The sequence below is a fragment of the Parasteatoda tepidariorum genome, chromosome 8 (assembly GCF_982258835.1).
Source record: "Parasteatoda tepidariorum strain Cologne lab strain chromosome 8, Ptep-v5.0, whole genome shotgun sequence".
NCBI classification, from domain to species: domain Eukaryota; kingdom Metazoa; phylum Arthropoda; class Arachnida; order Araneae; family Theridiidae; genus Parasteatoda; species Parasteatoda tepidariorum.
In genome coordinates this window covers 86,463,895-86,490,558 of record NC_141762.1, presented here as the reverse complement: position 1 = coordinate 86,490,558, position 26,664 = coordinate 86,463,895, and the positions used below count along the sequence as shown (strand labels likewise).

Below are 26,664 nucleotides of genomic sequence, written 5' to 3'. Positions count from 1 at the left end.
ATTAAAGTAATTAAATACAAGAAAACGAAAAATAATGGTGATAAAAAATTTATTTACAGAGAATGATTTATGACAGACATTATTCAGAACTTTTTACTGTAAATGAAGAATTAGTTTTCATCAAGTCATTAAATTGCTTTTTCAGTGCGTCCTTAGATAAATTGCAACTGTCACCTACAGTAGCCTTGTACTCAGATATCACCTGTTAAAAAAAAAAAAAGATAAAATTAAAGACAAAAGAAAGATTCAGAAAAAATGTGTAAAAAAATCTTAAATTAAAAAAAAAAAAGAAAAAAAAAAGGCATGATTGATTTTTGCATTTGTCAATCTCTATTTGCCAAATTTTAAGAGCAATAAAAATTAATAATAAAAAAAAAGTTTTGAAAATTTTCCTCTTTATTACTTAGGCTTCACTTTAGAAACACTTATTATTTTAGCTCACTAGGAACTATAATTGAATTAATTATAACAGTGTAATAAAATTATAATAGCGTATCAGTATGTATAATACCTGCTTACAAAATATCAACTGGGGTGAAAGTTGCTATAAGCGGTGACTAAAATTTACAAAATAAAATAAATTAAATGTAGATCTTTTTACTTAATAAAAACCAAAATCTGATTTAATTCCCCTGGTTATACACACAGTGCACAGAATGGTAACTCAGGAAGCTAAAAGGCTATATGATACGAGACAACCTAGTTGAAAGCAACTAGCGGTTTCGGTGAAGTTGAAACATGTCATATGATGGTTGCCCGGTTGCTTTCAACTAGCAACTGAAGTTAAAACCTTTCAACTTTAGTGGAACAACCAGATTAGTTGAAACGTGTCATATAGTAGTTTCCAAATACTTTCAACCTTAACTAGCAACCACTTAGTAAACAAAATACACGTGCTAATTCTGACGCATCCTGAATTTTTATCCTTTAAATTTAAACTTCGTTTAATTTTTTTTAACTATGACTATTTTAAATGGAATTCTAGTATATGTAATTTTTTTTTTGTTGAAATTTTTCAAACATATCCTTGTCTTTGGGACATAAATAACAAAGATTATGCTAATATACTAATTCCCTAACAACTAATTTCCTCTGTGGAGATATTAAAAGTTACAAATTATTATTGAATTTTAAAAGTGAAAGAAAAAAAAAACTAGAATTTTACTAATTACAAATGTTTAAATATTTGAAAATTCAAAATTATATAGCTTGAACGCTAAGCTTTTTAAACTCATTCTGACAGATTTTGATAGATATTTCTTTGACAGATATTTCCGAGTACTAATGAAATTTTGAAAGCAAACGAAAGAAATCATTTTGCTTTTCAATCACCTTTTTTCTGTTCTAGTTCTTCTTTCAGAGCCTCAGACATCAGCTCAACGCCTACTTCAAGTACATCGTCAATAATCACTTTTATGATAATTAAAAGAGCTTTTAGCAATAAACTTTATTGAAAAATATAAGTTCTGGTATTGGACTGTTACATACTATAATAGTCCAATACCAGTGCCGTTCTGGTATTGGACTATTCAGAGTTGGTTGAACAAGCGAAGGTTGTAACGTGTGACCACAAACGAGAAGCCAAAAACCGGTTTCTTAACTAGTTGCCTCCACTTGGTTGCCTAGTGTCATCAGCACTTAAGGAATACAGATTTCTTCAAAGGCAAGTTAAAAACAATTTTATAATTATTCATCACTATTTAACTTTCTTTGTTCAGATTTCAGAATAATTTACTGGAATCGAACAGAAGTTGAAAACTTTCACCCCTCCTCAATAAATCTTTTAAGTGTTACGAATTTTCTGCAAACTTGAGGTGTTTCTTAATTCACAGATACACAGGGTTTCAACTAAAATCAAACAGATCTCTAAGGCAGCACAGAGGATGCGAGAGTTCAAAGAGATAATTTACTGATATTTGTTTGCAATAATGAATTGATACTCTTACCTGCTTTCTGAGCTTTTTCTTTGCTATTCCCCCTGGAAAGCTTTCCAAGACTTTTTCACAAGCTTTGCTCAAGTCAAAATTTTTATTCTTGGGTGTACCTAGAAAAAAATTACGAGATGTTTTTTTAAACTCATTCTTAATTTTGGCTGCTATGCTTAAATACAGTGAAACGTTGGTTAAACAAACACCCTTGGGAACGAAAAAATTGGTAGTATTTGAGAGGTATGTCATAGAAAGCCCGGAAATTTTGTGCCACAGTGGTGGGACAGAGGGACTGCAGGGTTACATAATGTACTGCCCGGAATAAAAGATGCCGCTGTCTGAAATATTTCACATGAGCAGTATCATCTTCTGTCCTTTATTTACAACTGAGTGCATCGCCAAATCATTCAACAACAAAAATAAGTACCTTTTAAAACAACAAAAATAAGTACCTTTTAAGTACTAAAAAAATTGTTACAAGCAAAAATATCATAATTAGGGAGGGTTGGAAAGTCTCTGACAATTGACAGTTTTGTCTTGTTTTAACCGTCATGTCAAAAAAAAAAAAAACTTTTGGCAATGGTCAAAAATTATGAAATTTTGAATCAGGTAAAATTAATGGCGTTTTCATACGCTATGGACCGACAACGCCGATATAGATTGGGGTTGAATTAATTGTGAAAACGCCGAATAGAACAAAGTAAACTGTATCTTTTAGCATAATTCGAAGGGAGAATCAATACAATAAAGGAAAAACCTCATTTTGAAAAAGGGTAAATTAAGCACTTTTAAAAAAGGCTCTGTACAAAGATAAAGGTAAAAGGAGAATGATTGATTCTTTAGTAGTAAAAGAGCGTTACAATATTTTCAGTGGCAGAAAAGCCAAAATATTAACAAAAAATTTTTTCTAAGAATTTAAAGCATAAATAATTTTTTTCTTGGTACCTGGGCAAAAAGAGAGAGAAAATAGTGTCTCAGGGCATAAATGACTGTCTGTGCCCAGGTACGGGAATTGTTCGCTTTGTGGAGAAAGCACAAAAGTACTCAATTTTAGGGAATTTTTTAAGATGTACAAAAAACCAGGAGAATTTTTCTTAAACCAGTAGACTAGGCAGCAATGAGCTCAAATTTATTGCAAATCAATCACATGAGAGAGCATTTAAGCAGGGGGTGCAAAATGTGTTCAATCGTGCAAAGGAGGTTTGGAGAGGGAGAAGCTTGGTAGCTTAGGAAAATAATTGCCAAATTCTTAATCACTATAAAATTTTAATAGTAAGAAAAAAACGGTTGCTTCATAAAATAAGACATAAGAGAAATGGAAAGAGTCAACATTTAAATATTAAAATATATATTCTTAAAATTTATTTTAACATATCTTTTAATTTCTCATACAATATCAACTAATCGCCTAGAAAGAAACAGAATATACAATAATGTGAAATATAAAATGAATAATTAATACGCCAATTTTGATTATCTATTAGTTTAATTTCCTATTTCAATTTTCACTGCTAAAGAAAAAAAATTTAATATACTAACTTTACCTTCTAAAAATATTCTGAAAAAATTACAGTAACTAAAAAAAAAAAGCAGAAGAAATTTGAAAGAAAAAACTGCATTCTGTAGAGGTCTGAACTTCAGAACATCTGCATTTAAAGTCATTCAAGTTTAAGATATAAATTAAGGCATTAACACAGAAATTTAAATGATCAAAAAATACTGAATTGTATTTTGGTGATATTTAAAATTTAATCAACATAATAGTAAAATGAATGACAACTTGAAAAGGAATTTGAAGGAGTTAAATAAAATTAGAAAGTCTTAAAATGTAAGGATTTTCAGGAACCTCAGAAAACACTTTAAATTCAAGACATTATTACAGTAGCAGAAAATACTCATGTATGAAATTTACTTGCCATTATCTGAATAAAGAGTTCCTTTATAGAATTGTAGTATGGTTATTTTAGTGAAATAAAAAAACTTAGAACATTAGTTACAATCGACAATTACAGCATCTGTTAAATTTTTTTTACTTTCAATCCCATCTTATTGGAAATTCTCTCCTGAGACCGAGAACCTGATTTTTTTTTTTTGGTCGCCAAATGTTCATTTATTTAGCTATGAAACATTTAAATTGCCCAAAAAGGCCTCTGTTAGTGATGCAATTAAAAATGATCACTGATTGGTCTCACTGCTCCAGATGATCCTCGTCCACCTTGTCTCTTTTGAGGACAGTCCCTGGATAGATGGCCCTCCTCATTGCAGGTAACTGATCATCTGAAATAGTAACTATGATCATCTAATGGTAACTATGATCAATGGTAATAATGGTAACTATGATCATCTAAAATAGTTAGATTTAATTAGGAAAATTCAAATGAAAACAAGAACATATTGACTTCCATAGCACAACGATTGTAAATGAGCGGCAGGTGGACACAGTTTGAGACCAATAAAGTGACTTCCCGTTTCAGATGAAAATGAAAGTTTTTGCATACAAATTAATTAATAAATAACATTTTTTGGAAAGTAATTCAATTAATCCAAGGAGTTGAGAGGGATTTTTAATGCATTAAGATTTGAAATAAAATAGACTGTAATTGTCCATTATTTATAATTGATTCTAATACAAAAGTTATAAAAGAAATACTTCAAATTAAATACCATTTTCTCTGTTTGTATCTTTTCCATTTTCCTTAGTCTGATGACTTTCGTCATCAAATTTAAAACTTTTTCTAGAACTATTATTAGGACAGTTTCTAGATTGATGGCCTTCTTCATTGCACTTAAAACAAGCTCCAGATGAAGCCCTGCCACCTTGTTTCTTTTGTGGGCAGTTTCTGGATTGATGGCCTTCTTCATTGCAGTTAAAACAAGCTCCAGATGATGCTCTGCCACCTTGTCTCTTCTGAGGACAGTCTCTGGATAAATGGCCTTCTTCATTGCAATTATAGCAGGCTCCAGATGGTGCTCTGCCACCCTGTCTCTTCTGAGGACAGTCTCTGGATAGATGGCCTTCTTCATTGCAGTTATAGCAGGCTCCAGATGATGCTCTGCCACCCTGTCTCTTCTGAGGACAGTCTCTGGATAGATGGCCTTCTTCATTGCAGTTATAGCAGGCTCCAGATGATGCTCTACCACCTTGTCTCTTTTGAGGACAGTCTCTGGATAGATGGCCCTCTTCATTGCAGTTATAGCAGGCTCCAGATGGTGCTCGTCCACCTTGCCTCTTTTGAGGACAGTCTCTGGATAAATGGCCTTCTTCATTGCAGTTATAGCAGGCTCCAGATGGTGCTCGTCCACCTTGCCTCTTTTGAGGACAGTCTCTGGATAAATGGCCTTCTTCATTGCAGTTATAGCAGGCTCCAGATGATCCTCGTCCACCTTGTCTCTTTTGAGGACAGTCCCTGGATAGATGGCCCTCCTCATTGCAGTTATAGCAGGCTCCAGATGATGCTCGCCCACCTTGTCTTTTTTGCGGACAGTCCCTGGATTGGTGACCTTCCTCATTGCAGTTGTAGCAGGCTCCAGACGATGCTCGTCCACCTTGTCTCTTTTGTGGACAGTTTCTGGATTGATGGCCTTCTTCATTACAATTGAAACAGGCTCCAGATCCCCTGCTATCTTGTTTCTTTTTAGGGCAATTCCTTGATTGATGACCTTCTTCATTACAGTTAAAACAAGCTCCAGAGCCCCCTCCCCCACTTTCAGTACATTCTCTTGATAAGTGACCTTCTTGCCCACATTTAAAACAGCTTTTTCCTCCACTACCTTGATTACCACTAGTCTCACCGGGACAATCTCTGGCCATGTGACCACTTTCATTGCACTTGTGACATTTTCCTTTTCCACCTTTAAGGTTATCTTGAGACAAACTGTCCTTAGCATCAGTTTCTTCCTCTTCCATGTCCTCACTATCACTTTCTTCATCCATTTCATCATCTTCTTCATTTTCTTTGTCATCATTCCCATTTTCTTCTACTTTTTCACTACCATTCTCATTTTCTTCCATATCTTCACTATCACTCTCACTTTCTTCATCATCATCACTTTCTAAAGATAAAAAAAATAAAATTATAATCGATTCAAATCACATTAAAACAATAGAATATTTATTAGGTCTATAATAACAATAGCGTGACATTTTCTTTCAATTCTTTTATTCCAAACCCATGAAATTAAAAATCACACAATAGATTGAAATTCTGATTTGATAAAATTGTTTTCCTTTTTCAGCTTTAAACAGTAGTACTTGTGGTAACAGTCATTTCTTTTCCTCCTACTGACTTTGCACCATTTTACATTGATCTTATCAAAATAATGAAAAATTCTGAAATGCATTCAAACTGTAAAACAAAACTGAGCCTGAATTAAAATATTACTTTTACACAAATTCAATTCTGTGCACTTTGTTCAAAGCAGTCACTTATATTGCACAGACATTTTCAGCAAAAATTAAAGAAGATACAATTAAGGATAAACTATACAAACTCAACTGGAAAATTGCTAGCCTGGGAAAAAGAAGAGTATTAAAGGTTATTCAATACACTCAGTAAGAAAAAAAGAAAAATTAGCAGGAGATATGTGACCAATAGCACAAGAGTTGACAGGTCTAAAACATGGAGAAAAATATAACAATTTCAAATATAAGACTACCTTGATCAGGACACTTCTTCTTATTAGAACTCTTATCTTTAACAAGAGGTTCTTCTGCAGGACGTTTTCCTTGAGCTTTATTTCCATTAGTTATTTCAGACTTATCAGCTGTTTCAGTCTAAAAAAGAGAAGATATAAACAACATTGATAAACCATAATCAGATATTAGAATTAAAAATAGAATACACCTTAATAATTTACAATAATACTAATATTGTTAGCATGATTAGCCATTTTATATACTAATTTGGGTACGTAAATGAGAGTTAACTACTTTAAGAATGTGTTATAATTCTATTTTATGATGTGTAGCCACAGATGGCTCTTTTGACATTCACTAAGCTATATATTCAGTTTATTTAAAACCATTAAAATTATGAAATCTGAGATAAGGATACTATTTTGACGAAAATGAAATTAGCAGTCTTAAATACAATTTGTAAATAAGAGTAATAACTGAAAATATAAATTAAGTCAAATTTAGTTTTATGTATTACTTGCACTTTAGTTATTATTTTCCTTTTTAATTTCACTGAGTGGAAATTTGTTAGACATCATTTGAACATTTTTTTTTTAAAAACTCGCATTAGTATAAGAGTCATTTATTAGAGTAATAATGAGCAAATTATTGAATGAAATCAAGAAAGAAAAAAAGAAACAAAATGTTCACTTACTTGATTACTTTGATCAAATATACCCCAGGCTTCAGAAATCAGTTTCTGATTTTTCACCTTTAAACTATTTTCAACAAATTTCTGGAATAAAACTAAATATTAGTCATTCATAAATATGAATATACACATCAACATTGACACCAAATTACGCAAAAAAGTTATATCATTTTAGGGACAAGAGAAAACTGCGAAAACAAATGCAAAACAACATTTATAAGGCTATAAAGAATTTTTTCCCTCACAATTATGAAAACATTTTGATGCTTGTTTCCAAGCACTACCACCTTAAAGAGACACTATACTAAAAGAAAAACTTTTCCAGACAAATTCTGATTCATCTCCATTGGTATTTTAAAATTTAATGTATAAAAAGCGAGTTCAAATAAATTTAGAGTAAACCTTGAAGTTTCACATGCATATTATCTTTCTTTAAATATCTAAATACAATCAAATTATGACAGAATTACTTTACTACACAAACATAATTAGTTTTTAAAAAAAACTTATAGCAACGTTGGAGTTGAAAGTTCTGGTAAAAAGTGGAGGGGAAAAAACATATAAAAATAGAAAGAAACTAAGTTGGTTCAATCAGTAATGACTTAACTTCAAACTTTTTATAAGCTAAACAAGTAATGAAATCTTCAAGAAATTTCATTTCAAGACTTCTAATATACTAGAAAAAGAAATGAACTGAAACTATTATTGAATAAATATTTTTCTTTTTGTATGTACATAGAGGATGAATAAAACTCATTTTTGAGCATAAAAGTGACATTAAATGAAAGAAAAGAAGAAAGAAAAAAAAAAGATTTTAAGTTTGTGAAATCTACAGCAATAACTGATAAAGAAAATTGATGATTAGACCATGTGCATTTATGGGAAAAAAAAATCACAAATTGAACGTGTTAAAATTGGATTTTAAAAAATTATGTGAAAATCATCAGCAATAATTGCAACAAAAAAAGAGAAGAAAAAAAAAGGAAATATCAGGACTTAAAACACAATGACGATATGAGTAGCAATAACTCAGGGGAACGCTATAACCACGCAATAAAATATTAATAAATTCAAAATAAATCTAGCATGCCATCAATCATAATAGAACTTTAAAAACGACAAGAAAATCATTGCTTTAATTAAAAAAGAAAAGATCATAACACAGATTTACAAAGGTATCGAGTACATCGAAATTTCATAAGATAATCATAAAATTCAATCACAATCGTAATATAAAAAAATTCTGTCTAATTGTAGTGAGGAAAAAAAAGGGCAAAAATTAAAGCAGTGTTGTTAAAGGTGCTATAAATGTCTTGTTAACAAGGTTATTTTAGATTAGCAGAACGCCAAGAAAATTTTGTCAGAATATAAATTATCACCTAGGTCCGCAAATTAATATTTTAAATCGGCCACTTCACAATGACATTTAAATGATAAACCATATATTTGCCTCTGTCATTCATTAACTTTAGCCGCAGTTATTATTGAATCATTATATATCTATCTCCTTTCCTCCACTCTTTTTTATTGTGCTGGTAAAGTGCAGAATAAACGTCGCACCATTTTTTTTTTTTTTTGCTCACTTCACATAATTAAAATCGAAGCTTAGAGGAACTCTGAGAAAATTTTACTGGAATATGAACTATCGATAAAAGCCCTGAATCAAAGACTTGAGATTCACTGATAAGCAGAAGAATCACGTGCCTACTCTTAGTTTTGAAATCCAAACCTTCAAAAGAATGGGCATTGGAATGCTATAGCACATTCCCTCACCAAGCTCTTTATATAAAAACAAATGGTATTATTTAATTAAAAGTTAAATAAATAAACAATAAGTACCTGGAATTTTGACTGCTTTCTGGGAATGTTAGGAAATTCTATGACTTTTTGTAACAATTCTGACAAGGGTCCAGATAAATCCTTTGTTGCTATTGTGTTCTTTATGTACTAAAACAAGATTGATAATTAGTTTTTCATTGCATATTTTTAAATAAAATCTTTAAACAAGCAATGAATTTTTTTTCAATTCTACAACTGGTTGGCCACTTTTTGGACAATACTTAACTTCTTGAGATTATAAATTAGCACAATTATTTATTACTGATCCTCATTTTCAAAGTTTAACGTTAATTTACAAAACAAAGAAAGATACATTAAATAAAAATTATCATTAACTATTACAAGCTTAATATAAACATGATTTTCAAAAATAAAATATAAGTCTTAATGCTTTTTCATTGTAGCTGTAGTTCATTTACGCCACACTAAATCTGCACAACAAACTTTTTGTTGGAAACATCACTGAGGATGACCCAAAGACAAACCATCACAATTTTGATCCTCTGCAGAGGGAATGGCACCCCCGCTTCAGTAGTGTTGAGGATTAATGATAACAGATGGCGCTGAGCGCAAACAATTTTCTTATTATTTTTTTCTTCACTTCTTAAGTTTCAGTTTGGATTTAACCACTGAACCACAATGAAATAAAATCCTTTTTGTTATTACAATTTGTGTAATTATTGTCGAATTATGGTGGAATTCGAATCATGGTGCTACACCGGCCGAAAATAGGCCACCTGCATGAAATGTAAGCTAACATTTGTTTTGTTTGGTCTCCCTTAAGTCGGTAATTTATTTTGATATTGCATTAATTGTATTGTATTTATTATAGTAACGTGCGAGCTGTTTATAATGGATGATTTTGAAAAATTAAAGTCCAAAAGAGCAGTAATCAGACAGCTGATTACAAAATTAATAAATAAAATTGATAAATCGTTATTAGAAACACTTCCTGATTATCCTGATTTGTATGATTATCTAAATCAGTTAAATGAAAAAAAACGAAACTTTAAAGGCTCTTGATTTAAAAATTGAAAATTATTTTGATAAGAGCGAGGAATTAGAGAGTGAAATCATACAAAGTCAAGAGTATCAAGATCGAGTAGTGGCTTATAAAGGCAAAATTGAAAGATATTTACTGAAATGCCAGACTACAAGACAGGAAGTAACGATTAATAGTCGTAACAATAATTTACAAGAAAATATAACTTGTAGAAATATCTCGCACGTTGCTAACGTTAAATTACCTAAATTGGAGATAAACAAATTTTTTGGTGATGCTTGTGAGTGGCACAGTTTCTGGAATAGCTATAACATAGCTATACATAGTAATGAGAGTCTTAAAAAAATTGATAAATTTAATTATCTTAAGATGTATTTAGGGGGAGTTGCTTTGAGTGCAATTTCTGGATTCTCATTAACTGAAAGTAATTATGATTCTTCTATTAAGTTGCTTACCAAAAGATTTGGTAGGCAAGATTTAATTATTAGTAGTCATATGAATAAACTTTTATCAATTAATTCTGTAAGAAATTCATATGACATTAAAGCTCTACGTAAGTTCTATGACGAATGTGAAATCCACATTCGCAGTTTGCAATCAATGAATGTAACAAAAGGTAGTTATGGTAATTTACTCTGTCCTGTTATTTTACAAAAGCTACCAGAGGATTTAAATTTAGATTATAATAAAAATAGAAAATCAAGTGTAGATTTTGACATTGACGAACTAATTTCATTTATTAGAAAAGAGGTAGAATGTAGAGAAGCCTCACATGTGTTGTCTAATAGTTCTAAAAAACAAAGTGTTCATTTCGAAACACAGCAACGGTCGGAGAGCCATAGTAAACATAATTATAATCGGAAGTTCTCATCTTCCTCAGCATTAGTTTCGGCATCTAACAACATATTTTGTTTGTTTTGTAATTCCAAAAATCACGAATCGAAAGATTGTTCTCTGACCATCGAAGAAAAAAAAACAAAAGCTGAAAGATCAATTTCGCTGTTTCCGGTGCTTAAAGAAATATCACACATCCAAAAAATGTTGGAATAAATGTATTTGCACATTATGTAAGAAATCGCATAGCGAATTAATTTGTGATAAATCAGCAATAAATAATGAGTCGAAAGAGAAAAACGATACTTTGGCATCCGTTACCACTTCATGTGTTTCGAAACGAAAACAAAATGAAATGATCTATTTACAGACTTCTTTAGCGTATTTGATTTATGGTAATGTAAAGAAGTTGGTTAGAATTTTATTTGACTCTGGTAGCCATCGCAGTTTTTTGAAACGAGATATTTGTAATGAGTTGAACCTCAGGACCATTAAAACTGAACGGTTGCATGTTTTCGGTTTTGGAGAAAAAATTTCCAAGGGGTGTTCTTATGATTTAGTGAAAGTGAATCTTCAGAACAAAAACGATAAAAAATTAAATGTGTGCATTGAAGCATTTGTAGTAGAAAAAATAACGTGTGGGAAAATAGCCGCACCCCCTGAGAGAATTAAACAATTAGCAAGGAAAAATAATATTTTTCTTTCGGATACCGGAGAAATTGCTGATATAGACATTTTGATCGGCGCCGATTTCCTACATGACGTAATCTTTGATACGTCTTTGAGGCTCGGAAAAGGGCTCGTTGCAACCGATAGTTTATTTGGTTTTGTGGTTCAAGGGAGATTCATGAATAATTGCCAATTAAGTAGGATTGTAAACAATACTATAATATCTGATGTTGATTATTCTTTGTTTTGGAACCTTGAAGGATTAGGAATAAATACTATGAACGAAGAAAATGTTGATAATAAAAGTGAATTGTTAAAAGATTTTAATTCTGATTTACATTTTGAAAATAATAGGTATAGTGTACGACTTCTCTGGAGACCAAATACAAAACATTTGTTAAATGATAACTTTGAGCTGGCTTCAGAGAGGTTTGACAAATTAAAGAGAAGATTTAAAAATGATAAATCCTTATTTGAAGAATATAAAAAAGTTATAAAAACTTACGAAAATGAAGGGATAATTGAGAAAGTTAAAAACACTGATCCCCAAAATTATAAACAATGTTATTTACCTCATAGGGCGGTTATAAGAAACGATAAACTAACTAGCAAATTAAGGATTGTATTTGACGATTCCGCGCATAAGAAAAATGAATTGTCTCTTAACGATTGTTTGTATATTGGGCCAAATTTATACCCAGATATATATGAACTTATGCTAGCGTTTCGGGAAAACAAGATTGCTTTTATAGGGGACGTTCAACAAGCTTTCTTACAAATAGGGATTAATGTAGAAGATCGAGATGTCACAAGATTTCTTTGGTCAGATGACCCCGATAATGATTCGTCTACAGTAATTTATAGATTTTGCCGCGTACTATTTGGTATCAACTGTAGCCCTTTTCTCTTAGCGGCTACTATTAAAGAGCATATTAAAAAGTTTGCAAAATCAAAGCCTCTTGCGTATGAATTACTAAATGAAAGGGTATATGTCGATGACGTCATAGGGGGAAGTGACAGTACAGATACAGCATTTCAAATAAGTTCTGATTGTGTTGAAATATTTCGGGATGCAGGCATGGTATTGAGAAAGTTTCAAACAAATGATAAAAAATTACGAGAATTATGGAAGAATGCAGGTATAGATGTTCAGAATGAAAAGGAATCGTTAGGTCAATCAGGCTTTCCATTTAAAGTTTTGGGAGTTTGTTGGGATCCTGAAAAAGATCTATTTTACTTTGAGTCCAAATATCTGTTAAAAATGATAGACATAGGGCAAATAACGAAACGATTTATTTTGAAAATCATTGGGCGTATTTTTGATCCAGTAGGATTTTTGGGACCCTTTACAATGCTTCTAAAATCTCTAGTTCAAAGCATTTGGAAAAGCGGATTGGAGTGGGATCAAGAGCTACCCTTAAATATGGAAAATCAGTGGCGTGATATATGCAAACAATTCGGTGAACTTAATGATTTGAAAATACCGCGTTATTATTTTTTCGAAGCAGGTAACAAAGAAATTATAAGTTCACAGTTACATATCTTCTCTGACGCCAGCTTAAAGGGTTATGGTACAGTAGCCTATATCAGATCAGAAACTAGTGATGGGCATATTTCTACATGTTTTGTTTCAGCTAAAAGTAGAATTGCGCCCCTCAAAATGATTACATTACCACGACTTGAGCTACTAGGTGCCCTCCTCTCTGCTAGATTATTTCGAACTATTACTAGAGCCATAAAAATTCCGTGTGACAGTTTCTTTTGGTGCGATTCCTCTATTGTGTGTTGTTGGATAAAAACTCCTGCCATTCGTTTTAAACAATTTGTGCGTAACCGATTGGAAGAAATTCAAGAAATTACTCAACCTAAGGACTGGTTCCACTGCCCCGGAATTGACAATCCTGCCGATCTTATTAGTAGAGGTGCTTCCATGAGTATATTGAAGAATTCCGACATTTGGTGGAAGGGGCCACCTTGGTTGTCGCTTCCGACCGAAATGTGGCCAGAATTGAAACTCTTCAAAGAAAATGATGAACAAATTGAGTATCGTAAAAATGAAGTCACCGTTATGAAATGTGTAGATGGTGAAGAACTTGAGTTGATAAATATCGCTAACTTTAGCAACCTCGAAAAAGTTGTTAGAATCATAGCGTGGGTAGCGCGATATTTGAACTGTTTAAAGAAAGTTAAGCTGAATATGGACACTCTGACTGCAGAAGAGCTCCGAAATTCTGAAGATATACTAGTAAAGCTTACTCAAGCAAAATTCTTCGAAAGTGAGATACGAACTCTCCAATCTAGTTTGCCTATTCCAGCTTCTTCTACTATTTTCAATTTAGCTCCTTATCTTGATGAAAAAGGTATCCTGAGAATTACAGGAAGATTGGGCGAAGGAGATTATTCTTTTGATGAGAAAAAGCCTATAATCATACCAAGGCAGTCTAAATTTACAGAGTTGCTTGTTAAGCGAGAACACGAAAATGTATTTCATTCTGGAGTAGAAAGCACTCTAGTACAAATTCGGAGAAGATTTTGGGTGCCTAAAGGAAGACAATTAGTAAAAAAGGTTGTCTCGAAATGTTTGATTTGTCGCAGATATACAGCCAAGCCTTCTACCCAAATGACTGGACAGCTTCCAAAAGATCGAATTAGTGAAACTCCTGCTTTTACCGTATGCGGAATTGATTTTGCCGGACCAATCTACATCAAGGGTGAAAATGGAATAAAGAAATCATATATAGCCTTGTTCACATGTGCAGTCACGAGAGCAATACATCTTGAATTAGTCACAGACATGTCTACTTCGACTTTTCTGCTGGCATTCAGAAGATTTTTCTGTAGAAGAGGTGGTTGTCATACAATCTACTCCGACAACGCCAAGACTTTTAAATGTACCGATAAAGAGCTTCAAAGATTATTTGATATTTTGGAAAATTCCGAGTTCAAAAACTTTCTTGCTGCTAAAAGAATATCCTGGAAATTCATCGTCCAACTAGCCCCTTGGTGGGGAGGATTTTATGAAAGATTGGTAAAAAGTGTCAAAGAGCCTCTAAAGAAAATACTTCGAAAAGCTCTCTTAAATTTTGAAGAGATGACCACTATATTGACTGAAATCGAAACCATCGTTAACCGGAAATTCTTACCCCATCACAATTTTTAACCCCTGGTAAAGAAAAAGCAGAGTATCCAGCCCATTTCATAGAAACCATCCATAGAGAATCCACCAGAAAGATTCTTATAAAAAGAAAAGAATACCAAGCTACATTATTGGCTAATTTATGGAAGCGCTGGAAGGAGAGCTATTTGTTTAATTTGAGATCTGCACACAACTTCACTTCTCCTAACCAAACAAAATGTTTGAAAGTGGGAGATGTGGTTATGATGGAGGGCACCACAAAATCAAAACTATTATGGGACATAGGTATTATAACAAAAGTATTTCAAGGGCGTGATGGACGTGTAAGATCTTGCCTTATTCGCAAATCCAACGGCGAATATAAACGCCCAGTACAACTTATTTATCCTTTAGAACTCAATGACTGAAATGAACAATGATAATGTTTTTATTTTAATTTTCTTATTAGATTATGTTTTTTTTAATTTTCTTTCAAGTGAATATTTGCATCTCATTTCAAATTTATTTGCATTTAAATGTTATTTTTTTAATATGTTTATGTTATTTTTGTCTAATTTTTATGTTTAAAATTTTAGTGAACTCGGAGGAGTTCAAGTGGGGAGTGTTGAGGATTAATGATAACAGATGGCGCTGAGCGCAAACAATTTTCTTATTATTTTTTCTTCACTTCTTAAGTTTCAGTTTGGATTTAACCACTGAACCACAATGAAATAAAATCCTTTTTGTTATTACAATTTGTGTAATTATTGTTGAATTCGAATCAAGTAGCACTATGACATGCAAGCAAAGTCGAGCACTTTACAGCAAAACCCTTTAACGAGAACCAATACCGCACACCACCGGACCATTCGCAGACTGATCGAAGCCAGTGATGCTCGACTTCAATGATCTGCTGGGACCGTGTCTTAACGACCAGTCTGTTGCACACTTTGATGCTTTTTAACAGGAATTCAAAATTAAATATATTAATGAGAACTGAATTATTTATTAAAGTTGAAATGACAACAAAGAAATAAATGATAATTTCAAGGGGTAACAGTTGTAATTGTCAATAATCAACAGAAGCACTTTGCCAGTGAATTTCTGTGCAATCACAGGTACAATTTCACCCAATGCTTGAAATTTAAAAATTTCTAGAATTAATAGTAAACATCCCCAGTATTGCTAAGAAAGTACCCCCCCCCCTTTTAAATTCCGAACAATAAAAATTTGATAAAGATTTTGGAAGCAAATTTGTAAATTGGATACACAATATATCAAATTTGTATGTAACATTTTATGGACATTCTTTGATAACAACCTAATTTATGATATTGCAAATTAAGAGAAAAACTTACTTCAATCCATTTTTCTTGTTTGACTTCTCCTTTATTTGCACTTGGCTTTGGTGTATAATTTTTTCCACCATACTTCTCATCTTCAGTAACGCATTTTGTGTGAGTTTTATAGTCATCTCCCCTGTAAGAATATGTCATGTTACTAAGACTTGCTTTTACCAGACAGCCACAAAATTTTTTTTTTTTTTACAAATATAACAAGTCAAAGCTTTGAAAATAAAAAAAAAATAAAACAAAACAACACAAGAGACCCACATTTCATTATTAATTAGGATTAGGACAGAGCGATATAAGAAACTCGAAATCATGATATGTCGCCTGCTAGACATTGCGATACAGTGATGCATCCTGATGTAACATATGTTAGAAAATTATCAATGCAAAATCTTTTAATCAATCAAAAATAAATAAGAGGAACAAAGCTATAACAAAAGAAAATGTTAAATCTTATAAAAAATGCTTCTATAACATCACTAGCAGAGCTTAATTGTTTAAATCAAAATAATGTAGATAGATTGACTTAACCCCAGTGTCTTAAAGTAAAAGCAAACATAAGCTTTGATTTGATTTAACTTTATTTTTTTAAAAATAAAAATGGTTTAAAATTTATTGGTATATTTTAATGACATGTATTAAAACAAACCAAAGAAATGTTCAGTTAAGTAAAGCAATTTTCAAAATTATTTGTTGGAAGCATGCGCTCTTTAAAAACATCGTTCGACCGTTTATTTATTTACTTAATAATAAAGTTGTATCAACTAATGGTCAAATTCTATACATAATTAATTAAAAAATAGAAGTAAGTTTGAATTATAATTAGTTCCTATTTTGTAGAGGCATTTATTTGTGTCAGCTAGAAAACCATGCAGCCAGCTAGCAAAGAAGCACGGAAGTCTGAGGTAGGAGTAACAAGGATGTTCGGAGGTAAGAAGATCAAGGAGAGTAGTTCCTAGGCGGAAGGATACTGGCGGATGAACAGGACTGATAGGAGAACAGCCTTCTCTCCCCTATTGAAGCAGCTGATCTTTCGTAATCTGAATCGCAGCTTCAGGAAACTAGGCTTGATATTTTGAGGCCCACCTTTAGAGGAAATGCTTGCTATCAACCAGTTTAAAGTTATTATGAATAACCTTTTGGAGTTTGGTTTGCGGTTAGATTGTAAGCCTTATATTAAAGAAAGATGTTCCAGCATACTAGTATTTTTATTGACACCAAGCTACCATTAACCAACATTTTTGAAAATAAAATCTATTGAAAAATTAGTGAAAGATTCTTCGATTCATACTTTTTCAAAATCTTGCCTCTATAATTAAAAGCTGTTTTTTTCTCCCCCCCCCTCTCTATACATTAACATAATTTCTTTCTCTTTACATTAAATCTGAAAATTTAAATAACAAATCCAAGAAAATAAAGGTACAATAAGAAATCAACAATTATTTATACAATTAGTGAAGGATCTCTCAGGTACGAACTTCCGCGGTTATAAAATTATGTTGCCTTTATTAAATCAAATTAACCAAAAGGAGATGGAAATTTCAAAGTGAAGCTCTGTGATTGTTGACTGCTTTCGACACATGTGAAAATATTAAACATGGTTTAAACAAAACAACCAAGTTTTTCTGTTTCTACAATAGTTTTGCCTAGCCTAATAAGTACAAAAGAAACAAAATCTATACAAACCAAAACTCTGTGCCACAATCCATACAAGAAAGTGATTTGCAATTCCGACATTGAAAAGAACAATGCTTTTCAACTTGATTTTTCTTCACAGACTGGCCACATTCTGAGCAGGTAAAAAACACCATAATCTAAATGTGAAGAAAGAAAAAAATTTAATTACATGAAAATATTGTCTTTAACTAAGACCATCCAGTGTTAGGTGGACAGAGTACCAATCTTTTTAGTAAGTTACAAACTGATACAAATGAGCATCAGTTAAATGTACCAGACACTTTTTGAGTTACACACAATTAATCTTAAATTGTTAAATAAAACTGTTTATTTCTGGTATTTTAACCAGCTTCCAAAAGAGTGCATATGTTGTTAAAACACGAAACTAGAACTGTAACAGAACTCTATTTTAGAAAGAAAAAAAAAAACAGTGTTAAAAAACTAACAACTTTTGATTAATTTAAACATACAGTGTTAACAAAAAAGAACATCATATCAAAGAACAAAACAGAAAAAACATCAGTGGCGTAACTAGATCAATGGTTATCGTTTTTTTAGAATTTATAGTTGTTTTCAAATAAATGATCTAGTTCATCGCTTTTAACATCCTCTCACGTTTTGATTATGAGGCATAATCAAAACTAGAATGATTTGAAATTAAAAAATAGTTTACAAGTTCAGTTTCTCTGGAATCTTCAGTCTTCTTCCAGATTTACTAAATTTCGGTGCATGTTTGATGTTGGTGGATTTATTCAACTGGGCCGACTGCTAGGAATGGTCCATTGACTCTATGCTGCTCTTCAAATATTGAGGACCATCTGAGGTTGCGATTTCCAATGGGTATATTCGTTGTATAGAATGAAGCAGCTGATTAGTTGACGTCTGTACTTTGACAAGACGAACTTCTCTGAATCTGACCTGAATCACCTGAAACCATAGTAAAAACTCTTTGCTTAACTCACATTTGATGTCTTCATCCCAGCTTATTCCTTTTTTCCATGCTTTCTGTAATATTATTTTTGGACAAAGCATGACTGGATAGAAGAAACCAAAAGGAACAAAGACTTTGTGAGCCGTAGATAACATGCTATGTTTAGTTACTTTGCTTTAACATAATTCATCCAGCTCAAGTCAATTTTTCTCTTCTTTCATTTCTCTCAATTTCCATTCTCAAAGCTCAAATCTTCCTTTGGACATAGAGTTGTTGAATCCTGTACAAATTTTTCTACTTCTTTATTATCAATACTAGTGACAATATTGTCAACACAAAAACTTTGAGCTAACTATTCCCTAAATTTAATATCATATTCGTCATTTCATTTTTTTAAATGCAGGATCTATGAGATGCTGAACCTAAAAGTAATCTTAGACTTACCAGTACAACTCTTTATCTCCATATACCAACCAGTACAGCTTTCAAAGTCTGAAGAAATACTCCTGTACTACGCTTATTTAAATTAGACATGGTGACATTATTTTCAACTGGCACCTCTTCTTCTTTTTTCATCAAAGTCTTTTACGGTTCCAGTTTATCACACATCAACATGACATGTTTCCTAGAGCAAATAAGGCATCTCATCTTAATGCAGCTCGGCACTTTTTAACTGTGCGCCCAATATCTAGACAAGCAAAACAGCAATGTTTCTCTTTAACAATGACCTGTCTTTCTTAAAAACTCATTTTTTGAGATGAACTTGCCATCACAAAATATACACTTAAATCAGGGTTGGCAGGTTTTTGACATGTGACAGTTTAAACCATGGTTTAAACCGTCACGTCAAAAACCTCACTGTCAAAAATGTCAAAAACCTATATTCATGTGTGAAATTTAATTAATACATAAAATTTATATATTTTTTAAAGGATAGTGTTTCTAAATATGTTCTAGAAAAAATAAATTAAAAAAATTTTGAAGAAACACTTATATTTTGAATAGTAACCAAAATCTTGTACTTTTGAAAACTCACATCTTTTGTAATATTATGTATTCATTTTCATGTGTTTTTGAAAATCTGCAGTGATATTATTAAGAAATTTATTTATAACCAAATTTAGTGTATAGTATAGATTATACTAAAAATTAGACATTTTTAAAGATAAACATTAGCAGTTTTGTACATTAGACATCTTCTTTTAAAGAAAAATCTTTTTAATATTCTTTTAAATCTTCTTAATAATCTTTTTAACATAAGACAATAAAAATTTAAGTGCTTTCTGTTAAATACACAGCGTAGTTAGTGTCGATTTACAGTATATTCAGCCTATTCATTTACTATGCTGAAAATTTAGTTTATCCAAATACTTGTGAATTTCATTTTGCTGAATACGATATAGTTTTGTTGAATATCTAAATATTCAGCTGTTGAATAATTACTTCTTGCTTTCAAGATATGCATTATTTGTATTCTTAATACAAGTGGAGAAAAAAAATTTAAGAGATAAAAATTGTTTTAAAATGATAAGTGTAATAATTTTAAATAAATATAATAAACAATATGAATTATATTGATCATTATTCATAAATATAACTACTTTTAAATTCAAATTAACATACAGGATAATAAAGATATTCGGTATAACATTAAAAAAAATTTTTTATACACTTGTATCTTATATCAAGTTTGTATTTATACAACATAACTTGTAAGTTCCTTATAAATATTAATAAAAGGTTCCTTATATGTCAAAAATGCATAGTAATTAACTTTTAATTTCTTAAGTATCAAAAAGAAGAAAACAATTTTTTTTTTAATATAAATATTTAAACAATTTTTGTGCAAAATTTTTCTGCACATGCATTTGAATATAAATTTCTGAGATTTTAAATCTGTTATTTTACCTTAATTTTAATTAAAAAATATTTTAAAACCTGCTGATTACCTATAGTATAATTAAATTTCAATATAATGCATGGCAACTGTTGGTAGTTTATATATTTTCTTGGCAAACTTCAGTTTTTGACATTTTTGACGGTTTAAACCAGTATTATACCCTTGTCATGTCAAAAACCACTTTTTGACGTCAAAAACCCAACCCTGTTTTCAACACTTGCGCCGTTATCTTCCCACTTCCCTATTTACCAGTAGGCATTGTTCAGAACCTTTTCGAACAACAGAACACAACCCCTCCGAACCACGGAACCCCTTTCAGAACACATTTCTCTGCAACCACGTGTTTACTGTAGGTATGGTTTTTCATGTAAGACGCTCAAATTTTTTTATGCACTAATGTAAGATGGACAAATACCTAGTAAAGGCAAAATCTTCCTTGATGATGCAGCAAAAATATTCAATATTCAAGACGTTAAAAATGTATTATAACAAAAGAATTTTTTTTTCAAGTCTATTAGTATTTTTTCAGTTTTTAGAAATCTCACTTAACTTTCTGAAATCTCACCCTGTTTTTGAGAAAGGGTGAGAAATTCTCACCCATTTTTTTTTTTCTATGATGAAAACACTGCATGGTGACGTTACTTTCAACTGGCACCTTTTCTTCTTTTTTCATCAAAGTCTTTTACGGTTCCAGTTTATCACACATCAACATGACATGTTTCCTAGAGCAAATAAGGCATCTTAATGCAGCTCGGCACTTTTTAACTGTGCGCCCAATATCTAGACAAGCAAAACAACAATGTTTCTCTTTAACAATGACCTGTCTTTCTTAAAAACTCATTTTTTGAGATGAAAAACATTCAGCACTTGTATGCTTGCCATCACAAAATATACACTTAAATACAACTGAAGTTAATGCTGTGGTCAACAAATTGGCAGCAGTGGAGTGTTGTTATAAAATGTAGGATTCCTTTGTCATTATTTCGGTTTGTAACCCTGAGTGCACTTCGGCTCATTTAATCCAAAACCCAACATCGCCAAATTTATTTGCTCTACTTCAAATTCTGCCTTTATAAATTGCATTAGGTTATTCAACCTCTCCTTGGCGTCAACAGAAGCAAACAATAATGGATGACAATTCCAAGCCTTCAAAAAAGCCTCATTAAAACAGGATTCTATCATTGGGTATAATATCGACACACATTTTTCAGTCGCAACACCTAAAGTTTCCAAAACTTTCATATGTGGTTCAAGTTCATCATATAAAGATGTCATAGAAAACTTCTAATTTTTATCTACAGAAATTACTAATTTCAAAAGCTCTCTAACGTACATCTCTATTAACAAATAATCTCTACCGAAACGGGTTTTCAAGCCTTCCACTGCTTTGGCATAATTGTCACTAGTTGATGGAAAACTCTCCCCTATCTCACGAGCACGAGATCCAGAAACAGTGGCTTGAATTAAGTACTGAAACTTGTTTTCAGGAGATATGTTGTCATCTTTATGAATATGTTCAAACTGACTTCAAAATGGTGGACAGTCATTAATATTACCAGAAAATTGCCAAAACTCTAGATGAAATATTCTTCTAGCGCTAGTTTCAGATAATGTTGAATTTAAACTTACTTCTACAGTAGAGCGTGTTCGAATTCTCGCCAACTCAAGTTCGTGCAATCTTTCTTCTTCTTTTTGTTTCCTTGCTTTTTCTTCTTCCTCCTTCTGTTTCCGTTCAGCGATAGTCATAATTAAAATAGACATGACGAATTCTGAATCACCTTTGTACTCATCGCTGTTAAGAATTAACTTTTTTAAATCAGAAATTTTTGCTCTTGCTGGTATCACTTCACCAATTTCTTCAGCAACCAGCAACAAATCTTCTTTCTTAAAACTTTTAACTGTAGAAAACATTGTTCTAAAACAAAATGTCCTGTCAAGGACACCAACATTTTTTTTAACACAACTCTATTTTAGAAACGGGAGAGGAAAAACAACAACTTTCAATTATTTTAATCATACAGTGCTAAAAAAAGAACATCAAACCAAAGAACAAAACAGAAAAAACATCAGTGGCACAACTAGATCAATGGTTAGTGTTTTTTTTCTCAAAAATTTATTGTCGTTTTCAAATAAATGAACTAGTTCATCGCTTTTAATTTATTTTCGTTTTCAAATACAGTAGGGAACCGATTATCCGGAACATCGGGACCATCACTATTCCGGATAACTGATTTTTCCGGTTTTCTGAATCGCTACAAAAAGCCGTTTTTTTTAATTGTTAAACCCAACAAAAAAATAATAATTTTAATAATCTTAAAAAGAAGAAAAAACGATGGAGTAATACACTAATGATTATTTCCAAAATGATGGTAAGGTAAACATCTTTCAAAAAAGAAAGAAAAATCCTAAAATCTTATAAGGGAAAAAAAAAAAAAAAATTTTCTCCAAAAAATGGCGGGAAAATTTATCGAATTTCCTTCCGGTTTTTTGGTTTTCCGATTTCCGGGTAACGGGTTCTGTACTGTAAATGATCTAGGTCATCACTTTTAACATATGTTCCTCTCAAACTGTTTTAGAACACTTAAATAATTTAAAGAAAAAAAAACTTTTATAATTATATTGCAAACTTAAATTGTTTTATGTAATTTTTGTCAAAAATATCTTTAAAAAAAACATTCACCAAAAAACTATAGTGAATGCAAACAATAGAAATTATATTCAGGGTCACCACTCGATTTCAGAAAAAAAATCTATTACCATATTTTATCTATTTTTCCATAAGAAAACTTATTTTTGCTTTTATAATGTCAAAAGAATCAGAATTTGAGTGCAAAAAAGAATATTAAATAAATATGGAAGCACAAAAATTAAGCTAAAATATGACATCTTTATAACAAATAATTGTAATTGAAGTTAGAATTATTTAACCTAAATTTTAATAACTGATTAATGTTACTAACAATTCTGAGATTGGTTATTTTCTAGGTATGATGTTGTAGAAATTAACCAAGCTGCAGGGAAAAAAAGCTCAAACTTTCTCTGCCTTTTAGAGTAAAAATAAAATTTCCATACAACTACAGGTTTTTCCTGTTATCCCAGATTTGTGGGAGCCCTGAAAAATGTTTTAAAATAGGCATTTTCATAATTTTCTTGATATTTTCATGTTGAAAAAATGGATATTAAAATGTGACTAATTTAATACATAAAAAATCCATTAATGGCACTGCATTAACATATCAGTTAAATTGAAATCAATATTATCAGCTTTAGGTCATCAGCATATCATCAGAGTCTAAATAAGTTTAACTAGTTTAGTCAATATACACAAATCCAAGAATGAGCCTGGTTTCTCTGAAATAGGCTCAAAATGCATCTGCTTCTCTGAACTTGATATACTTGTAACTAGGACTGACTTAAAAATCAGTGTATCGCGAAATATCGATTCAATGCATATATCGGCAGGCGGATACTATCAATTTCGTTTAGGCAATGCATCAGAAATCTGATTTAAGCCGTAATCTAAGACAATGTTGTGACTGAGCTGTCGAAGTGTCTAGCTACGAAGACGATGTTAGTTTCATGATGTTGAATAACGAAAAGCGAATTGAATCAGAGCCCCAGGTTTCGTGTGAGGATCAGCATTGAAATAGAAAGCTATGCATAGTTTCTTTATGCACCATTTTTGTATTTGGAAGTTTACTTAATTCTTTAAGATTATTTTCAGCAGGATTTACATTATTTTGTGATAGCTATTACTTAAAAATCGTTGATTAGTTACTTAACAATTGATTCATTGTACATTATTTCATCACCTTTTTCTTTGCCTGTCAGGATGTAATGATTCTTGTTAATTATTTTTAGTAGACCTACTGTTACTTGGCGATCATTGTGCAATCGCTGTTATGTTAAATTTCCGCTCTTTGTTCTGAACTCAATCTATGAATGAAATGAAAATATGAAGAAAAAAAAGATTCTTCATTGTTTTTTTAATTATTGTTTTACACTGTAAGCGATAAAATTTAATAGGGGTATTCTGTATTTAACTTTGTTTTAAAAAATTTATTTTTTTGAAATTTATTTAATGCACATAAGTATAGGTAATAATTCGATTATTTTTAAACAAATAAATCATCAGTCATTTTTAATTATAAAAAAAATTTGGCTAGTAGTTAAAACAAATACTTTTTTGATTGAATAGTTAAACAATGTTTTGACACTTTGTAATAACCTAAAAATAGTACTTAAGAGTATTTTTTTAAAAATTCTTTCAATACTTGTTTGTTTCATAATTTGTTAGACAGTCAGTATAAATCCCTAGTCAATTTTATTTTCAAAAATGATAATAATAAATAAAATTTACTTTAATTTATTTATAATAAAAAAATCTTACATTTATTTTTACATTAATTAAGTATAGAATTAGACCATTAGTTAATACTTTTGTAAAATATTTGGTTAGTTTTTTATTTTTAAACTTAACTAATTTTTAATTTTAAAAAATTAAAATAAAACTTGGGTTTGTTTTTACTTAAGATATTTTGTTTTGTAATAGATTTATTCTTTTCATTTATTTTTGATTAATTTAAGGATTTCTGACCGATAACTTTTGAACATATGCTAAATCGCAATTTCTAACAGACGATGCAACACAATATAAAATTTCTTACATCGCCCAGTCCTATTTGTAATTGATTAAGGTAAAACTTAAAACTGGACTCATTCGCAGATGATAAATGATACTAACATTTCTCTGGAGGTTCATATAGATGTTGAATTTTTAAAATATATCCAATTTCTTGTTAGTTTGAGGAATTATATTTAAATATTTAAAAATTTAACATAATTCAAAACTTAATTAATACTAAATGTATATACTAATGACATATTCAGCTTAAGTATACATATATTTTTAAGCACGAAGTGCAAAATAAGATATGTAGATACAAACCCACGCCCCCCCAATATTTTAATTGAAAAAAGGTTATAATTTGATACACAAATCACAAGACCTTACAAACTCTCGTAAGCATGGCCATCCAAGGCCACTGGTCTACAGAGGTCAAACAACCTTATCTATTAACATATTTTTCAACAACTCAAAACAAACAAATGAACAGCAGGACAAATTTCAATTTCTTATGCATACAGTTTTACTAAGTAGTAGTAATTTAGAAAGAAACATTTACATCATAATTAGTGATAAAATCAGCAATTCTACAACAGACCACTCTCCAGACAAAACAAAATTCTAACAGTAAATTATTTAATTTTGCATATTTTCAAAAGCAAGTTATAAAATTCTCAACATAAGAAATTACATAAATGACTATACTTCTGGGGAGCTGCCTCCAAGAAAGTTAAACATAAAAAATCACAGTAGGGGACCAAATCAAAGAGTATAACTCTTACCCACTCTAAGGACAAGTTTAAAATTCAGTTGGTGTCTTGGTGCGACAGAAAACGATTCAGAAATATTCTCAAAATGAATTATGTTTTAAAAACATGTATGAATTTAAAAATGTTCATAGAAATCTAACATAAATAAAACAAAAACTTGTTAACCGGTAACTGATATGGGCATCAACTTGCTATAGATTTGATAATCTTAACCTTCTGTCTCCAATCTTTCCAACAGACTAATAATTTATAACTAGTTAGCATAAACTATATTATTATTGATTAGCTTAGTCATATCGGTTTTGCTCAAGTTTGAAGTAGGATTTTAATCCATATGTGCAAGAATCTCATATCAATTACTATGAATAAAACATTGATTCAATCATACATTAACAATAAAACAATTAATTCTAGCCAAAACAAATTTGATCAATCGAGGTAAATATTTTAATATGAAATAAATACATGAAATGTATTATTACACGTGTATAAAATATATTAAAAACATGTGCAAGGATAAAAAAACATTCCATGAAAACTAGAAACACTTACTTTGGGTTAACAGGGTGAGAAAACACAAATAAACGAAAACTTATATTTAATATACGTCGAAGTATAATACAGTACGCAGTAGCCAGTATTACCACGTTTTTTCAATGTTCATGAAGATGGAGGCTTGATTTGAAGTGGAG

The 26,664-nt window shown here is 31.0% G+C and overlaps 1 protein-coding gene across 5 annotated transcripts; it reads right to left on the bottom strand.

Moving 5' to 3' along the window:
- Nucleotides 1–32: 32 nt before the first annotated feature.
- LOC107456959 (uncharacterized) lies at nt 33–26,664 on the bottom strand. 5 transcript variants are annotated; one of them, XM_043044818.2, is made up of 10 exons: nt 26,525–26,661; nt 22,205–22,505; nt 17,754–17,881; nt 16,074–16,194; nt 9,095–9,202; nt 7,259–7,339; nt 6,585–6,702; nt 4,593–5,981; nt 1,947–2,044; nt 33–202 (listed from the first exon to the last, which is right to left on the bottom strand). In XM_043044818.2, the coding sequence occupies exons 2-10, from the start codon at nt 22,484–22,486 to the stop codon at nt 80–82; spliced, it is 2,448 nt and encodes an 815-aa protein (XP_042900752.1). In that variant the 5' UTR covers nt 22,487–22,505; nt 26,525–26,661; the 3' UTR covers nt 33–79. The 5 variants fall into 5 exon arrangements, with proteins under 5 accessions (XP_042900752.1, XP_042900753.1, XP_087025380.1 ...); XM_043044819.3 differs by lacking the exon at nt 22,205–22,505 and having other exon boundaries at nt 26,525–26,664; XM_087169254.1 differs by lacking the exon at nt 9,095–9,202.